Source organism: Rhinolophus hipposideros (genome assembly GCF_964194185.1).
Source record: "Rhinolophus hipposideros genome assembly, chromosome: 22".
In the NCBI taxonomy this organism is placed as follows: Eukaryota; Metazoa; Chordata; class Mammalia; order Chiroptera; family Rhinolophidae; genus Rhinolophus; species Rhinolophus hipposideros.
The window spans coordinates 25,542,121-25,558,054 of NC_138068.1; the positions used below are offsets into that span (position 1 = coordinate 25,542,121).

Below are 15,934 nucleotides of genomic sequence, written 5' to 3' on the forward strand. Positions count from 1 at the left end.
TCTCCGCAGGGAGTAACTCCAAACCACATCCCGGGCAGCGGAATTTGGGAAGCCAGGATTATCAGACCCTGGCTCGAGGGTGGGGCGCGGGGGGTGGGGTGGGGCGGGGCCTGGGAGAAACCCCAATTCCGCCGCCCCACCCAAAGCCTGGAATTGGGCGGGGCGGGGCTGGTCCAGCCTCGCGCCTTTCACCCCGCGGGCCCGCCCTCAGTCCCGCCCTCCTCTAACCCGCGCCCCCATTGGTGGCGTCCGGCGGCGCGGCCGCTGTTATTTTTCGAATATATAAGGAGGTGGAGGTGGCAGCTGCTGCTAGAGGCTTCCCCGACTGGTGGCAGGTCCCCGCGTCCCTACACCCTTCCCCACCCTCCCCGCTTCCCTCTCCTCCCTCGTGCCGGCCCCGTTGCTCTTCCTCCCTTCCTCCCCCCTCCACCCCGGGCCCGCTCCCTACCTGGTCCTGGCCAGCTGTGCCCGGCCTCTGTGGGTCGCCCGGTCCTCCGGCCAGCCTTAGGCTCCGCCGCGATGGAGCTGTCCCAGCCAGATCCCGCCGCGCCGGGCTCGGCTCTAAGTCCGGCCCGCGTGCACGGTGGTACCAAGCGTCCGGGCCACCTCCCGGGCCTCCGGCTGGGAGCTCATAGCCTCCTGGGGTTCCCGGAGCGCGCGACCGCTTCCTCGCCGGTCACCACCCTCACCCAGACCATGCATGATCTCGCCGGGCTCGGCAGGTAGGGCTCCCCGAGGAGGCCGGGTGTGGGGTGAGAAGTCTGCCCCAGGTGTTGGTCCCAGGCCTCCTGGGGAATCCGGCATGGGACCCGAATCCGAGAGGCAAAGTGGGGAGGCTTCCCGGGCAGAGCCTGCTTCGGGGGCCCAGGACAAGGGTGGTGAGGTCAAGACTTTGCTGCTCACACTCTTCAGGTGGCCTGCTCTTGGCTAGCACAAGAGTCTCAAGACCCTCTTTTCACCCTTCTCCTCCTCCCTCAGTGTACCTCCACCATGCTGCCTCCCTAATCTCTGCCCAAATCGCCACCATTTTGCCCCAAATCGTGAGCCTAGAGGGGGAACTTGAGGGTGGCAGAGCAGTCCAGTTCTCATATGTCCATGCCCCTGCTCCCTCCATCCCCAGTTCAATCCTGGGGTTCAGAGGTTAAACGCTGGTCCTGCTCACTGAGCTACCTGTAGGGTTCAGGCTGGGTTGCCTCCCAGCAAGAGACTCAAGTCTTGGTCCTTCCTCCAGGAAGGCTTGTGGATGGGTAGGAGCTTAAAGGCTCTTCAGGGCTGCTCTGCTGCCCCACCATCCCCCACGGTGGTCCCCAGCCCAGTTCCTTGCTCTTGTCTTGGGCTCATCTCCTCCTCCATCCAGGAGGACCTTTCTTAAACCCGTCAACAATGAGAAGACATGTAGGACCTCTGTAGTAGGAGATTGCCTTGGCCTAAGGGGGCAGGCCTTCCATGCCATCACCTCCCTTGGGGCAGTGCAGCATTGGGTGGCTGGTGGGAACAGGGGCCGGCCAGCCCTTGAACCCCCCCATTTACCTTTCTCCTTCCTTGGGTCCCTGCTCCCTTCCCAGGGAGACCCCAAAGAGTCAGGTAGGCAACCTGCTCCCATGCCTACCCCTGTCCCCGCGGCGGGCATCTGCATCCTCTCTGTCGTCTGAGTCCTCTGAATCTTCTGATGCAGGTGAGGCCCAGGGGTGCCAGGGGAGATTGAGGGGCTGCCTGAGCCTCCCCACATCCCTGCCAATTAGATTAACATCTTTCCCACAACCTGGGGGCCCGAGAAGCCTCTCCTGGCCTACCTCTGGTGGGGCTCATCACATCCAGCCCAGATTGGCAGAGTGGGTGGTTGGGCGGGGCCCTCTGCAGATGAGATCTCACCTATTTAAAACCTAACTCTCTGAACCACAGCCCCACCTGGGAGGCATTAGGGCTGAAAGCTGGTCATTTTATAACATTCATTTGCCTTCAACTATAATCTTTTCCTTTAAAAAGCCATTATCTTTTCTAGAATAAATTATCTTAAACCAGTTCAAGAAAAATGCTTAGCAAAGTTTTGGCTTAAAAACCTATGTAGGAGTGTTTCCATAGTAAACAGGGAGTGGAGCCCTGGGCAAATTGGGGGGCAGTGTCAGCCATGGATGGGTTTTGTTTCTAAAATAGAAACAAGTTTTCTCCCTTCTCTGAGTAGGGTTAGGATGAGGTGGGGAAAGTATGCGGAGGATGGCACTACTTTCACACCAAGGTACTCTGTCCCCCCAGGTCTCTGCATGGATTCTCCCAGCCCCATGGACTCCCAGAAGGCAGAGGAGACGTGAGTAGAGAAGAAGGATTCCCCACTACCAAGGATTCCCACCTGCCTTTGGGAATCCCAGCTCTAGTGTAAACTCACTGGAGAAGCTTGGAAGAGTGGACAGACCCCTCTGGATTCCCATCTGGGGGATGACCTTCCTGATTTCTGGGATTCTCCCTGTCTCAGAGAAGGGTCTTCTCTCATGGGAGCAGCTGGGAGTGGGCTCAGAGCTGGGGTGGTGGCCTCTGGAAACAGCAGATACTTGACGCCAGCCAGCCCTTGTCTTGTGGGAAGAGGCCTGGTATGTGTCCCATTTTTCTTTCTGCCAATACACATTTTTTTCCTGTGAAATACCACACTTTCAAAATATGGTCCAACTAATTCAAAACCTTTATCACTCTAGGCCAAACAAAACAGTTGCTGCAGGCTGGTTTGGCCCTCTGCCATCCTATCAGAAACCTCTGGCTTCAGTGACATTTGACCCTTTGGCCAACCCCTGGACCAGGCCCTTTGTGAGGGGGACTGGAGAGGGAGCTGGTGGGTTCTGCTCAGGACAGATCCCTCCCACTAGGTTGTGGGGCAGGCGTAGTACCTTGCAGAGCACAGCTTTTCCCATCCATCTGTTCAGCCTCAGCAGGCAGAGCAGCTGCCAAGCATTAGTGAGGACAGCTGGGCATCCCCCAGCCTGGGCTGGGGGACTATGGCTTTGGGTTTAGGGCAGTGGCTGTCTTTTTTCCCCATTGCCTTTGATCAGACTGGGCTGGGCTGCAGGGTTTGTTCACAAACAGGAAATGAAGAGAGAATTGGGTGGGGGTGGGGGTAGGGAGGAACTGCAGGTTCAGTTTTGGTGGCAACACAGAGCTGTCCCTGCTTTACCCCCCCAAGGCCCAGGTGCATATTGGAAATGAAGCCAATGAAATTGGTCATCCCTGATGACAGGTTGGCTGAGCATAGCCACACTGGCACACACCCAGGGGCCAATTCCTTGATATTTTAGTCCTCGATGTCCCCTCACCTTTGCATGTGTTTTGACAGTTATACAGTTTCTCAGAAAGAAGGGTGTGTGTGTGTGTGTGAGTGCATAGATGCATAAAGGCCTGTGTGGCAGGTGGTCTCGTAACATAGCTAGGCCTGTCTACAGGAGCTTGTGTTCCAGTCTCAATAGGAACATCTGTTGGAATTCCTTGCCTGCTGGCCTATCCTAAGGCAGCAGGAGGAGGGTGGGATAGAGGCTGGGTCCCCGAAAATTCCATAGGAGGGAGGAGAAGATGTAACCCTACACATTTGTCACTAGGGGGTCTGGCATGGCAGACTGGGGCTGATCCAGGGGCACACTATACCAGGCTCCTGTCCTGGGGGAGCCAGGACAGCCCCACACAAGGGGAGGGAAGCCCAGCCTTGTTGGCATCCGGGCCCTGAAGACACCCACATTGTGGGCCAAGGCCCACATGGGATGGATGAATGCCTTTCCTGGCTGCCATATGGCCCTGCTGAGGTGATTTGCATACAGGTGGAAGGCCTGTGGGCAGGCTGGCGTGACCGTTGTCTGGGTAACGCTCAGCCACCCCTGTGACCTGCCCCAGCTGTCTCCATTGCTGCCATTCTCTGGCCCTCTTCCATTCAGGGCAGCCTTTAAAATCCCAGGCTGCCTTTCATCTCCCCGCTCCCCAATATCTGGGCCCCCTTGTAGTTGACATTCTTCCTACCTTCCCTTTCCACTGTGCTAAGCCCTGGCCCACAGGCCTTGTGGACTGGGGACCTGATGCTGGGGGTGGGCAATGGATTGTAGTGGGAGGTGGGCTGCATGGGACCCTTCTCTCTCCTAGGTTTGAACAGGCCATCCAGGCAGCCAGCCGGTTCATTCGAAGGTAGGTGCCCTGCCTTCCTCTTGCAGGCTCCCATGGTCTACCCACTACAGGCTACCCCTGTTCCCCATTGGGTGGAGTAGGCACGGTGAAGGTGTTCTCCCAGGCCCTCCCTTAGGGGTGCACAGAGCGCTGGCGTGGAGGGGCACCCTGCGTGCTCTCCATTGCGGCCCCAGACTCTCCAGCCTTGATGTGTTCTGTTTCCTACAGCGATCAGTTCACCATCCGACGCTTCCAGTCCTTGCCGGTGAGTGTCCTCTGAGGCCCGGTGGGAGGCTCAGGCCCGCTGGCCAGATCTGGGGAAGGGCAGAAGGGATCCAGGGTCAATTCCAAGAGGTTTCACTTAGGTTCAGGTGTCCCTGGGAGATGGGGTTTGGGAGGTGGACAGGCTGGTGCGCCCATTGTCTTGGTAACACTGAGCCACCAGGCCTTGTGGGCTGGGGAGTCAGGGGAGGGATGAGAAAAGTAGGGCCTGGCCTGGTGCAAGAGGAATGCAGCCTCCTGCACCTGCTGCCCTCCTGGCTCCCTAGGTGAGGCTTCTGGGCCACAGCCCCGTGCTACGGAACATCACCAACTCCCAAGCGCCTGGCAGCTGGAGGAAGAGCGAGGCACACGGCCATGCTACTCGAAGCTCTGAGGAGGACAAAGAGAATGTGCGCTTCCAAAGGGCTGGAGTGGGAACACTCCGGGGAGAGAAGGGGGCGTGCTGGGGTGATTCTCGGGCATTTGACGATGCCCCTCCCACCCCCAATCTTGCCCACAGGATGGATTTGTCTTCAAGATGCCGTGGAAGCCCACACATCCCAGCCACACCCATGCTATGGCAGAGTGGGCCACCCGCAGAGAAGCGTTTGCCCAGAGGCCAAGCTCGGCCCCCGACCTGATGGTACATGGGGAGAGCTGACCTTTGCAGGGCAGGAGTGCACGCAGGGCGAGTGCCCCTGAAGGCAGCCTGGGACAGGAGGGTGATTGTGAGCCCCAAGGCAGGGGGAACCTTTTCTCAGAAAGATGGGCGTGGGGACTGCCTCGGCCCCCCACTCCGGAGTAGTCTGCATCTGTTCACCACCTATACAGTGTCTGATCCCTGAGTGGAAGATGGAAGTAGAGGAACTGAGTCCCCTGGCCCAACACTTGTCCCTGAGCCCCACCAAAGGGGCTACTGAGGAAGACGATGGGTTCGTGGACATCCTAGAAAATGACTTAAAGGTAAGCAGTTGCCCCGTCAGGGGCCCTACCTCTCTCTCCCTGGGGTCTCCCAAAGAGGAGAGAATTCTGAGCTTCTACAGCAAGACTTATGACCTCCTTCCAGTATCAGAAGAGTTGGAGGTAACGGAGTCACAGCCTGACCTCTGGCCAATCAGAGAAGAGCAGGTGGCTGCTGCCGCAGTGTGGGGAGGATGGGCGAGGTGGATGGCCATGCTGCTCTCAGTTCTGTGCAGGCCCCAGCAGCAAGGGGCACCCTGCAGCCTCCTTGCTCTGGGGAGCTGCCCTGTGTGGGTATGCTGGCAGGGCCAGGGAGAGCTGTGAGAGAACAGAGAACGCTGTGTTTGGAGAACTCAGGGCCTGAGGTTTGGCCTGTACCTGCGGGGGTGACCATATTCTTGCTGATTTGGCCTCAGGATGATGATGCAGTCCCCCCAAGCATGGAGAGCCTCATTAGCGCCCCACTGGTCAAGACCTTGGAAAAGGACGAAGAGCAGGTGAGCCTCTGGGGTGGCCCCCTCAGAACTTGGAGAGCTGGGGCCCTACCCTCCAAATGGGATTGCAGTGGGGGGTGCTCTGATCCCGGACCTGCTGCCCTTGCCAGGACCTCATCATGTACAGCAAGTGCCATCGCCTCTTCCGTTCTCCGTCCATGCCCTGTGGTGTGATCCGACCCGTCCTCAAGAGGCTGGAGCGGCCCCAGGATAGGGAGCTGCCCATACAGAACAAGCGGAGGAAGAGCATCACCCCTCTGGAGGAGCAGCTGGAGGCCGAGGAACCTGTGAGTGCCCTCCTCCTGGGGTGGGGCTGCCCCGTTCTCACCCAGGGTGCAAGAAAGGGGGGGTACTAGCCAGATGGGGCATGGAGGGGCGGCCTCCCCTCTGACCCTGGCTGCCATCTGTCTCACAGAAAGCCCGTGTCCTCCGCTCCAAGTCCTTGTGTCATGATGAGATTGAGAACATCCTGGACAGTGACCACCGTGAACTGATTGGGGATTACTCCAAGGTACCCTAAGGCTCAACCCCTTACTTACTGTGGCCCCCCCCAGCCCAGCAGCTGCTTCCGCACCTCCCTCTTGCCCCAGAGGCCCTTTTGCTTTGTCCTTTGCATTCTATTTTCCTTTACTCTCACTTAGATTCCTCTCTCTGACGCTCCTTAGTCTCCCAACTCTACCTCACATATGTCTGGGCTTCAGTAGTGTTTCCACCTTAGAAGACATTTCCAAACTAACATCTAGCTTGATCCCCCTCGGGCCTCCTTCCCAGGCTTGGCAGAGCGGGGGACAGGAGGCAGGAATTCCATCACTCTGCTGCCCTTCTTCATTTCCCCTTGGAAGTTTGTTCCCTGGGTATCAGACCAAAGAGTTGCCTCTCAGTTGCTATGGGAACCAGAGCTGAATTTGAAGGTCAAAGCAGGTGTGGCCTCTGGGCTTGGGAAAGAAACTCCATCTTTTCCATGCTCCTCATCTTACAAATGTCACTTTCTTCCTCCCCTCTCTCTCCCCGCTTCCTTTCAGGCCTTCCTCCTACAGACTGTGGATGGAAAGCACCAAGACCTCAAGTACATCTCGCCAGAAACGGTAAGTGTGGATGAGCCATTTGCCTGTTAATGTTCCTTAGGAACAGGCTGCAATCCCTGGGTAGGGTAGGGTTAGGGTCTAGGCCCTCCCTTTCAGCCTGACCTGCTGGGACTCACCTCCATGGCCTCCTACAGATGGTGGCCCTGCTGATGGGCAAGTTCAGCAACATCGTGGAGAGGTTTGTGATTGTGGACTGCAGATACCCCTATGAGTATGAAGGTGGGCACATCAAGGTGAGACGGGGTGACAAGAGAAGCCCTGAAGATTCACTGGTTCTATCCTTCCTCTACGGGTGCACCTACCCTCTCCTGGGGAAGGTCCTGCCCGGCAAGAGGTGGGGTCACCCGTTGGAAAGACAAGGACTGCGTAGGGGAGGGGTCTGCCACCCAGGCCCAGGGTTGTGGCCTGACCTCTGGCTCGTCTGGCAGACTGCCGTGAACCTGCCCCTGGAACGGGACGCTGAGACCTTCCTGCTGCAGAGCCCCATCATGCCCTGTAGCCTAGACAAGAGAATCATCCTCATTTTCCACTGTGAATTCTCATCTGAGCGTGGGCCCCGCATGTGAGTTCCATCTCTGCCCAAAGTTGTGGGTGCTGGAGCCATCCTGTGGCCAGGAGGCCCGAGCCCAGCCTCTCGTGTTGTCTCCTCTGACCACCTGGAGCGGACCTCTCCCCGGCTTCCTTGCACATGGCACCCTTCAGTCTCCCTCTTTCTGTCATTGCTGTCAGGCCTCCATTGCTGTGTCCTCACTTACATCCACTGCTGCCACCCCAACAACATCTGGTTCCACGTTTCCAGCAGTGTCCTTAAAGCCAAGGGCCCTATCCCAGTCTTCTGATGCTGACCCTTCCGGTGTTCGATTGTCCTTTTCTTTCCCCACCTCTTGTCCTCACTAAGTTTTGTCCAGATCTTTTGAATATATCTCTTAAGTTTTGTCTACCTCTCTCTGTTCTGCTTCCCTTTTTCCAGTCTAGACCAGATATTATTAACAAAGATTCTGAACTGCCTTCTAGAAACAGAGAGCCCCTTCGATTTGCCTCCCTCATTCCATCTCCCCAGCTCTCCTCTTCTGTACCCAGTAGGCAGACTGATCTAAAAGGGTTCTTGTGGCTGACATGCTTACACGTGAGCCTTCTGTGGTTCCCTAAGGCCCTCAAAGGAGTGGGTGCAGGGAACAGGTCCCCTGAGGTCCACCCCACTGCACGCCCAGCTCTGACTCCCACGCCTCTGTTGGTCCCAGGTGCCGTTTCATTAGGGAACGAGACCGGGCCACCAACGACTACCCCAGCCTCCACTATCCTGAGATGTACGTCCTCAAAGGCGGCTATAAGGAGTTCTTCCCACAGCACCCGGTACCACAGGCAGGGGTGGTTGCAGCCTTCATGGGAGGGTTGTACTGCAGAGAAAAGGGCTTGGCCAGGTGGTTAATCTAAGAGGAGAAGGGAGGGATTCCCCTTCCCAAAGTTACCTGCTCTTCCATATTAATTGACCCCTCCCATCCTTCTCTAGACCTTCTGTGAGCCCCAGGACTACCGGCCCATGAACCATGAGGCCTTCAAGGATGAGCTGAAGACCTTCCGCCTCAAGACTCGAAGCTGGGCTGGGGAGCGAAGCCGGCGGGAGCTCTGCAGCCGCCTGCAGGACCAGTGAAGGGCCAGCCATGGTCCCAACTAGCTTCATTGCCTTGCGTGGCCTGGGTACCAGCCACCCAGGGGTCTGCAGGGCTGAGGGTCTGCTGGAAGCCCCAGGTGCTGTCCAGGGAAAGACGGCGAGGGTGTCCCATCTACCTGCCTCTAGTCCTGGTCCCCTTGTCTCACTCCAACCATACTCCATATCCTAGTGCCACCCCTACACCCACCCCAGTCCCTGGAAGAACCTGGCCTGTTAGTGAGATTGGATTAAGTCCAGCTCAAGTATTTTGTGTCCAGCAGGAGGCTTTTTGCTTTTTTTATTCCTTGTTTAGGTTCATCCTTTGTCTTCCTGTATCCAGAAAAGTCCCCTTTTTTTGTAGGGCTTTGTTTGTATGTATGGAGGCTGGGGGAAAGGCACAGCCCCCAGAATGGGCCAGAGCTGCACTTTTCCCCGCCCTGGGCGTCAGCACTGTGCCCTGGCCCTCACAGCACTCCTGAGTGTGTCTGCGTGTTCCCCTTTCCTGTTCCCTCTTTCCTGTTCCCCCTTATGTACACCTCTAGCACAAACATAAGCTCTTACTCTTTCCTGTTTCAGTGTTACCTGCATGCTTGATTTGTCTGTCTTGATTTTTTTGCCCGTCTCAGGTCACTCACAGGCTGAGGCTTAGGCTCCCTCTGTCCAGTTGGGGTTAGAGACTCAAACCTTAATTACCCGTTTGACCTAGTTTCTGTTGCCTCACAAACGGAAGTTATTATCCTTGGGGACCCCTGGGCGAGGGCTAAGGCCTATATCCTTAACCTCACTAGAAGCCCAGCCCCCACTGTTGTGAACCTTGGGGCCTGATTTGTCAGAACTTATTGCTGTCTTGTCATGGCCAGACAGATGGACGGACAAATGGATGGATGATGGATGGGTGGATAGCTGTAGATGCTCAGCGCCTTGCACATAGAAACCGCTGAGGGGAAGCATTTCAGTGAACGTGACAGCCTACAGCAAGAGTATATGTGTGTCTGTCTCTGTGGACAAAATCTTTACACTTTAAGGTTTATTTAAGAGGAAGTGTCACGGAAGCAGCTAAACCAAGGACAGAGCCACCCCTGGACTCTTAATCTCAGGATGTGGGAAGGGCTATGCTTGAAGGCTCTGATGTCATCTGTTAGGGCTTTGTTTCAATAAAGCACTGAACAAGTTGAGCAACCAGCATCGTGTCATGTGGGGCCGTTGAGAAGACCACTGCAGGCTGTGATGGTGGGATGAGGCAGGAGCAGGTCAGCAAATTGGGGATGGAAGATGCCTGGAAAGTCTGTCTCATGCTGTCTTTCCAAGTCTTGCCAAGCTTCCTCCTCCCCCGCATGACTGCTCAAGTACCACTGGGCGCACCCTTCCTGAACTGCACCAAGAAGGCAAAAGTGACCCCATCATTCTAGAATTGTCCATGGCTCCCCAAATTGCCAGCAGGATAAACAACTAAGTAGGTTTTTAGGACCTGGGCCCTCCCCAGTTTTATCCCTCACCTCTGACTCAAAACCCCCATACCTTGCTCTTCACAGTCCCTTGCCTTTGCATCTGTGGCAGCACCCTCAGAAATGCTTTCCCCGTATCTGTTGTTCACGTGTAAGGCTTGATTTCAAATGTCACCTCCTCCCAGAAGCCTTCCTGCCCTGTCAGGGAAATGACTTTCCTCTTAGTATCGCCAGCACCCAGCAGGGGTTCTACCACCTAGGAGATGGCTGAATTCAAGATCACAAAATGGGAAAGGCCAATCTGGGAGAGCCGGTCCCAGGCCCAAACCAGGTGTCGCAGGAAATCACCTCAGAATATCACTGCTGTTAACTTCTCCCCATCCCAGTGTGAGCTGTCTGTGATTGCAGGGACTCCTTTGCAAATGTACAAATACGATGCTGCCTGATTCAGAGTACACACACATCAGGCATCATTTCTACACTCTGGCAAAGCATCTACCTTCTGAAGTAGGTGGCCTGATAATTATTCACTCAGTTTTGCAGATGGGAAAATAAAGGCTATTTCTAGCAACAAGAAAGGGACTCCAGATTCCCAGGTTGGGTCTAAAGGACACTTGCTCTGTCTACAGCTTGACACCCAAGTTTGTTATGCCTCAAGGGTTGGTCATCACTCCTGGTTCAGAGTCCCTGCAAGGGCACAACAGGTGGGGGATATTTGGGGACTGGGCCTCTGCTCTGGGAGGGACGGCGCTGAAGGCTCCAAAAGCTCCTTCCACCAAGCAGGTAGCTGACAGGAAAGCCAGCGTTTACTTGGGTAAGGGGGTTTGTCCCTGAAAAGGAAAAATAGCTGTGCAGGCCCCTGAGAAAGAGTACGCCCTGAGCAGTGTCAAGCCGAGACTCGCCTGCTCCACTTTGAGTGCTCAGGTGATCTGACCCCGCTCCCTTCCTGGTTTTACAGAGGTGGAAGGCAGCTGGATGCTCAGAGGGCACTCACTTGGCCCAGGTCACATAGCAAATACAAGCAGAGCAGGCATTCCAGCTGCCCAGGAATCCCCCACTCCTCACCTCCTGCCTTGGTCCCAGAGCAGTCAGGAGGGTGGGGCTGGGCTGCCTGGCTTCTGCTCTGAGTGTCCTCTTCTCGTTCCCATCCGTCTGTAGCAGACCACATAGGGAGGAGGGAGCAACAGGCGCTGAGTGTCTAACAATCCCCAGGCTGTGTGCCAGGTGTTGACATGCACAGCTATGTCTGCTACCCTCACAATCCACCCTCATAGTCATGGCTGCAGTCATGGGGCACTTAGTCTGCTCCAGACAGTTTAATGTCTCCTAAGCTCACCAGGTTGGTTTTCAGCTAATTTTACAGGAGAAACAGGAGGTGGGCAAGGAGGGGTCCTTGGTCAAACCAAGAGAAAACTCCCCCAAGAGAAGGCCCTGGTGCTGGAATCTACTCTAAGGGAGGTGTAGGCATGGGCCTGGGGGAGAGGGCCCCAGGAGTTTACCTCTCCAACTTAGGCCAGGACCCCTCTGCCCCTGGGAAATTCAGAGGATGAAGCAGAGGTGCCCTAATTGCCCTGCCCCCCTTGCAAAGAAGCTGTAACTTTCTTACTGGATGTTCATAAAGAGGGCAGGATCAGACAAGGAAGCAGTTTAAAATCCTGGGCTGCTGGCCAGTTTTAAAGGTTGTTTTGCTTGGGCCAGGGCGGGGCAGGAATTCCAGCCCTTGAGGAGCCATGTGTGGCTGGTTCACGTGGTTAAAGAGCTGCGTGGGGCTGGGCACAAGCCGGAAGCTGGCCTGTGCCAGGCCTAGCCAAGTCAGCGGGTGCGTGTGGGGTCTGGGCATGGTCTGAATTACTCTCTGGGTAACTTGCAATGACAATTTGAAAAAATATTTAAAAAAAAAAAACTTGAATAATCATTCTCCTCAAGGGCACACACTTTAACCATAGAGCACAGACCTAAGGAACCATTACACAGCTCAAGATATAGGACCTTCTCACATCCCAGGAGGCTCCCTGACGGTCCCTCCCAGTTACCTGAACTCCGAGATCCCCCTTATTTTGACCTCTGTAAGTTCTTACTCTTTTGTATCTGGCTTCTTTCACTCAGCATAAGTGAAAGATCCATCTGTGTTTCCTTTAGCAGTTTATTCTTTTTCATTGCTGTGTAGTATTCCATTATATGGTACTCCTAAATTGACTCATTCATTCTTTTTTCCTTCTGGTTTTTAAATAAAAAAAAACTAAGGTATAATTTATATGCAGTAAAATTCAACCGCTTGCGTGTACAGTTTTGTGAATTCTGACAAAGGCATACAGTGGTGTAACTTCCACCACAATCGAGATAGAGAACATTTTCATTCTGCCCTCCGTGGGTTATTTGGGACCACTTCAAATTGTACTGAGAATATACACAGGACTGGAATTGCTGGGTCCTAGTGTATATGTTCAGTTTTAGTATTTTCCACACAGGTCTCCAGGGTTGCCATACCAATTCCCACCAGCAGTGGCCGAGGGTTCTGTTGCTCCATATTCCCATCAAAATCGGTAAATTTTAATCTCTCTCACCCAGAATATTTGATTATTGTATATAGCATATCGCTCTGTTGTCAAGGCCAAGTCTACATACCATGACGTAGCAGTAGCAGGGTTCGAGCATCATAGACCCAGCCTGTTTTCTGACTCTCATACATCAAAATATTAGCCTTAGCCTTAATTTTTTACTGTCAGATTCTTTAAAAAGTCAAAATGACTCTGGAGTTAATTGGCTGTTATGTCACTGGCTTGTGTCCGTCCACTGACGACAGCTCACAACCATGTAGAAAACTTACGATTTCTAAAAAAATCTTTATCCCTAGAATCGAACATACAGGCACAGTACTTTGCAGAGGCAATAAACTGTTAGTGGTACAGAAAGGAAGGGTGTTTAGACAAGGAGGTCCATGGCCACGTGGGATCTGGAAACAATCAGGGGAGGGAAGTTGAGTAATAATGGAGAAGTGGCTATTTTGCAGCCATGAAAGTCAGGCCTTGAGAAAATGTTGGATGATGTGAAGTTATTCAGTCTATTGTTCAAAGAAGATGTTGGTTATGGGACAGAAGAAGCAACCCCACCCAATCCACTTGGGAGTTTTTGTGCCAGGCAGCGATGCTGGGGTTGTTTCTGCCCCACCCAGCCCACACGGGCACAGACATCCTGGGAGGGGGTGGCGACCGCAGCTGCCAGGCTCTGAGTCATGGGGCCTGGGGCAGCTGGAGGGAGGGGAAGGGGCCTCACGTGGCTGGGCCTGAGCCACCTCGTGGGGCCTCCTGGCTCTCAGCCCTACAGGAAGTAAGGCCCTTTGAAAGGGCGAATCACACATGGACTCTCCTCCTGGGGCCCAGCCAACACTACTCCCAAGGGCCCTGGGGCTCCCTGAAAGGAGGGGTGGGGAAGGGATCCTGCTGGGTTGGGATTGGGAGCACTGGGAAAGGAGGTTATCCAATCCAGGTGGGATGAATCTCCCAGGGGTGGGTTGTAGGGAGTAAGTAGTACAGGGCTTATGACCTCCCAGAGCTGGGGGAGGTGGCTGAGCTAGCCCCTGGCGTGACTGTAAGGGGACAGGGAGGAGAGGCGAGGGGAAGGGGCAAGCTGAAATCTACAAACATGCACACCTCCCTCAGCATATGTGTTAATATCAGGAAAGTTACTCGATCTCACTGTACCTCAATTTTTCTCATCTGTAAAATGGGGATAATAAAGCTCTTCCTTCAAAGGGTTGTGGATTAGATTGATTGCGTTGGTGTATATAAAACACTCAGAACAAGGTCTGCCTACAGCAAGTGCCATACTATGTGTATGTATGCTATGTGTCTGCTATGGCTGTTAACACTTAGGGCATCTGGGGATTACAAGGAGATCAGATAGGCAAAAGGATGAGCCTAAAAACATTTAATTTAAAAAGGGGACCATTCTGGGGGTTTCTTCCCCTTTCTGCACATGGACAACCCCTGGGTCATGGGTTACAGGATTAAAACCCAGCCACTGTATGTAGGAAGCAGTTAGGAGGCTGTGAATGGGGGTTCAGTGGAGACAAAGGAGGAAGCCATCTGGTTGGCCCATGGGTGGCTGCCTACACAAGGCAATGTCATCTCTGAGCTGGCTCTGAGAGTGGGAGCACAATGAGGAATGCTTGCCTGACTTTGGCCCACTTTATTCTAGGTCAACCATATCCACTCAATCTCAGCCTGCCTGTATTCTCAAAAAAGGAGATCCCCTCTTAGTTTCCAGCTCTAATCTTCAAGAAATGGCTAGCTATCCTTATCAGGGAGTCAAGAAAAAAGAAAAAAAAACCTCACTGCCTGAAGCTGCAGATTCCACCTAATTGCCCTCCCCACATCCAGAAGTAGGTGGTGGCTTGCTGGAATGGTATGCATGAAGTCTCAGGGTCTATAAAGATCACCCATAAGGATTTCCAGCTGTTAGAAAACAATGGGGCTGTCCCAGGAGAGTGAGCTCCCGCCTCTGGAGGTATGTAAGCAACCTGGGGGTTGGTCCGAATGTCTGGGAGAAGCAGGCTGCTCCTCAGCAATTCAGGATACTGCTATGCTTGGGTAGCTGGGGAATGGGCCCTGCTTTCCAATTTGGGTATCGGTCACCAAGCACATCCCACTGGTGGGCATCAAGGGGGATTGAAACAGGCAAGCACCATGCTGTCTGCCACTGTGGGGAAGGATTCATCCTGACATGGGTAAAAAGCAAAGGAGGGGGTGGGGAGGAGCCAATCTCAGCAGGTGCAGGCAACTCCTTTCCAATTCAGGCCACCCAGGGCTGGGGAATGGGGTGATGGTCACCTCTGCCCACAGCCAGAGGGAGGGCAAGGGAAATGACAGGAAGGTGTGGCTCCAGGTCCCATCTAGGCAGGTGGGCCGATCTCAGATCCAGCCATCTATCTGCTTCCTTCATGCTCCTTTAATTGTTTTGTAGTACTTTATTTAATTTTACTTTTTTTCCTTCTCTCCTCTTTTTCTGTCTCTCTCACACTCACATTGCCCCTCTATCCATATCCCACAAACCCACATCAGTACCTACTAACCGTGTGCCCGGCCCACCGCATTCTCTAGGGTAACCACTAGAAAAGCCTCGCACAAGTGAACATGCACACACATTGCCCCCAACACTCTCAGACTGTTCCATTTTGTCTTCAGGGTGGGTCTTGTAACCCGAAGAAGTACTGGGAAGTTTAGCCTGTCCATCCCCCTGCCTCCAAGCTGCCACCAAACCAGAAGGCCCCAGAAAGCTCTGCTTTCCTGTTCTGCCTCTAGATTAATAGTTGTCAACATTTATTGATTTACTGAGTGCCTACTAGTGCCAGGCTCCATCCTGCCCACTGCACATGCTGCCTCACTTAGGAAGGAATTAAGCTGCATGTAACCCCTACACAAAAGTTTAACAAACCTAAAGTACATACTCCTCACTTAGCAGGAAGGTTCTGCAGCATCTCAGGGACTCAGGCTCTTTCCTGCCTCACTGTCCTCAGCATATAGCATTTGATCTCAGGAGCACAAGCTCGCCGAAGGCTGTAATGTGTCAGAAATGGCACCTGGGCCTGCCCCACTTATCTGACACCACCTCCATCTGGATCCCCCACTAGCTCCGGGGTGGTGGCTCAGACCAGCTTCTCACTGAAGTCTCCTCCATGCACCTCACAGGCTGGTCCCCAAGTGGCCTGAGATTTGGACTGGACTCACTGCCTGAAGAGTAGACAGAGGCTGGAATACTGTGTTCCTGATGTCAGGTGGCCCCCAGTGACTAGAGCCCTCTGCCAGCTCTCTGCTGTAATCAGCTGGCAGAAATGAGTCCTGGCTGAGAGTGATAGGGACCGGAGACCAGGAATTGGCCAACATCACCCCAGCCTTGTGGCTGAGGCCC

At 54.2% G+C, this 15,934-nt stretch overlaps 1 protein-coding gene across 4 annotated transcripts; it reads left to right on the top strand.

Annotated features, from left to right (window-relative positions):
* Positions 1-238: 238 nt before the first annotated feature.
* On the top strand, positions 239-9,757 carry CDC25B (cell division cycle 25B). Of its 4 annotated transcripts, none has more exons than XM_081033927.1 (16): positions 239-722; positions 1,566-1,675; positions 2,254-2,305; positions 4,111-4,152; positions 4,360-4,396; positions 4,680-4,802; positions 4,913-5,035; positions 5,224-5,355; positions 5,769-5,849; positions 5,957-6,133; positions 6,262-6,357; positions 6,869-6,931; positions 7,066-7,164; positions 7,360-7,493; positions 8,173-8,284; positions 8,442-9,757. In XM_081033927.1, the coding sequence occupies exons 1-16, from the start codon at positions 520-522 to the stop codon at positions 8,580-8,582; spliced, it is 1,725 nt and encodes a 574-aa protein (XP_080890053.1). In that variant the 5' UTR covers positions 239-519; the 3' UTR covers positions 8,583-9,757. The 4 variants fall into 4 exon arrangements, with proteins under 4 accessions (XP_080890053.1, XP_080890054.1, XP_080890051.1 ...); XM_081033928.1 differs by having other exon boundaries at positions 8,173-8,238; XM_081033925.1 differs by having other exon boundaries at positions 273-722; positions 7,066-7,493.
* The last annotated feature ends 6,177 nt before the right edge of the window (positions 9,758-15,934 follow it).

Coding starts and splice junctions, on each gene's coding strand:
- CDC25B (XM_081033925.1), top strand. CDS start 520: ATGGAGCTGTCCCAGCCAGATCCCGCCGCGCCGGGCTCGGCTCTAAGT. Junction 2,306..4,110: donor TCCCAGAAGGCAGAGGAGAC/GTGAGTAGAGAA, acceptor TCTCTCTCCTAG/GTTTGAACAGGCCATCCAGG. Junction 5,036..5,223: donor GCTCGGCCCCCGACCTGATG/GTACATGGGGAG, acceptor CCACCTATACAG/TGTCTGATCCCTGAGTGGAA.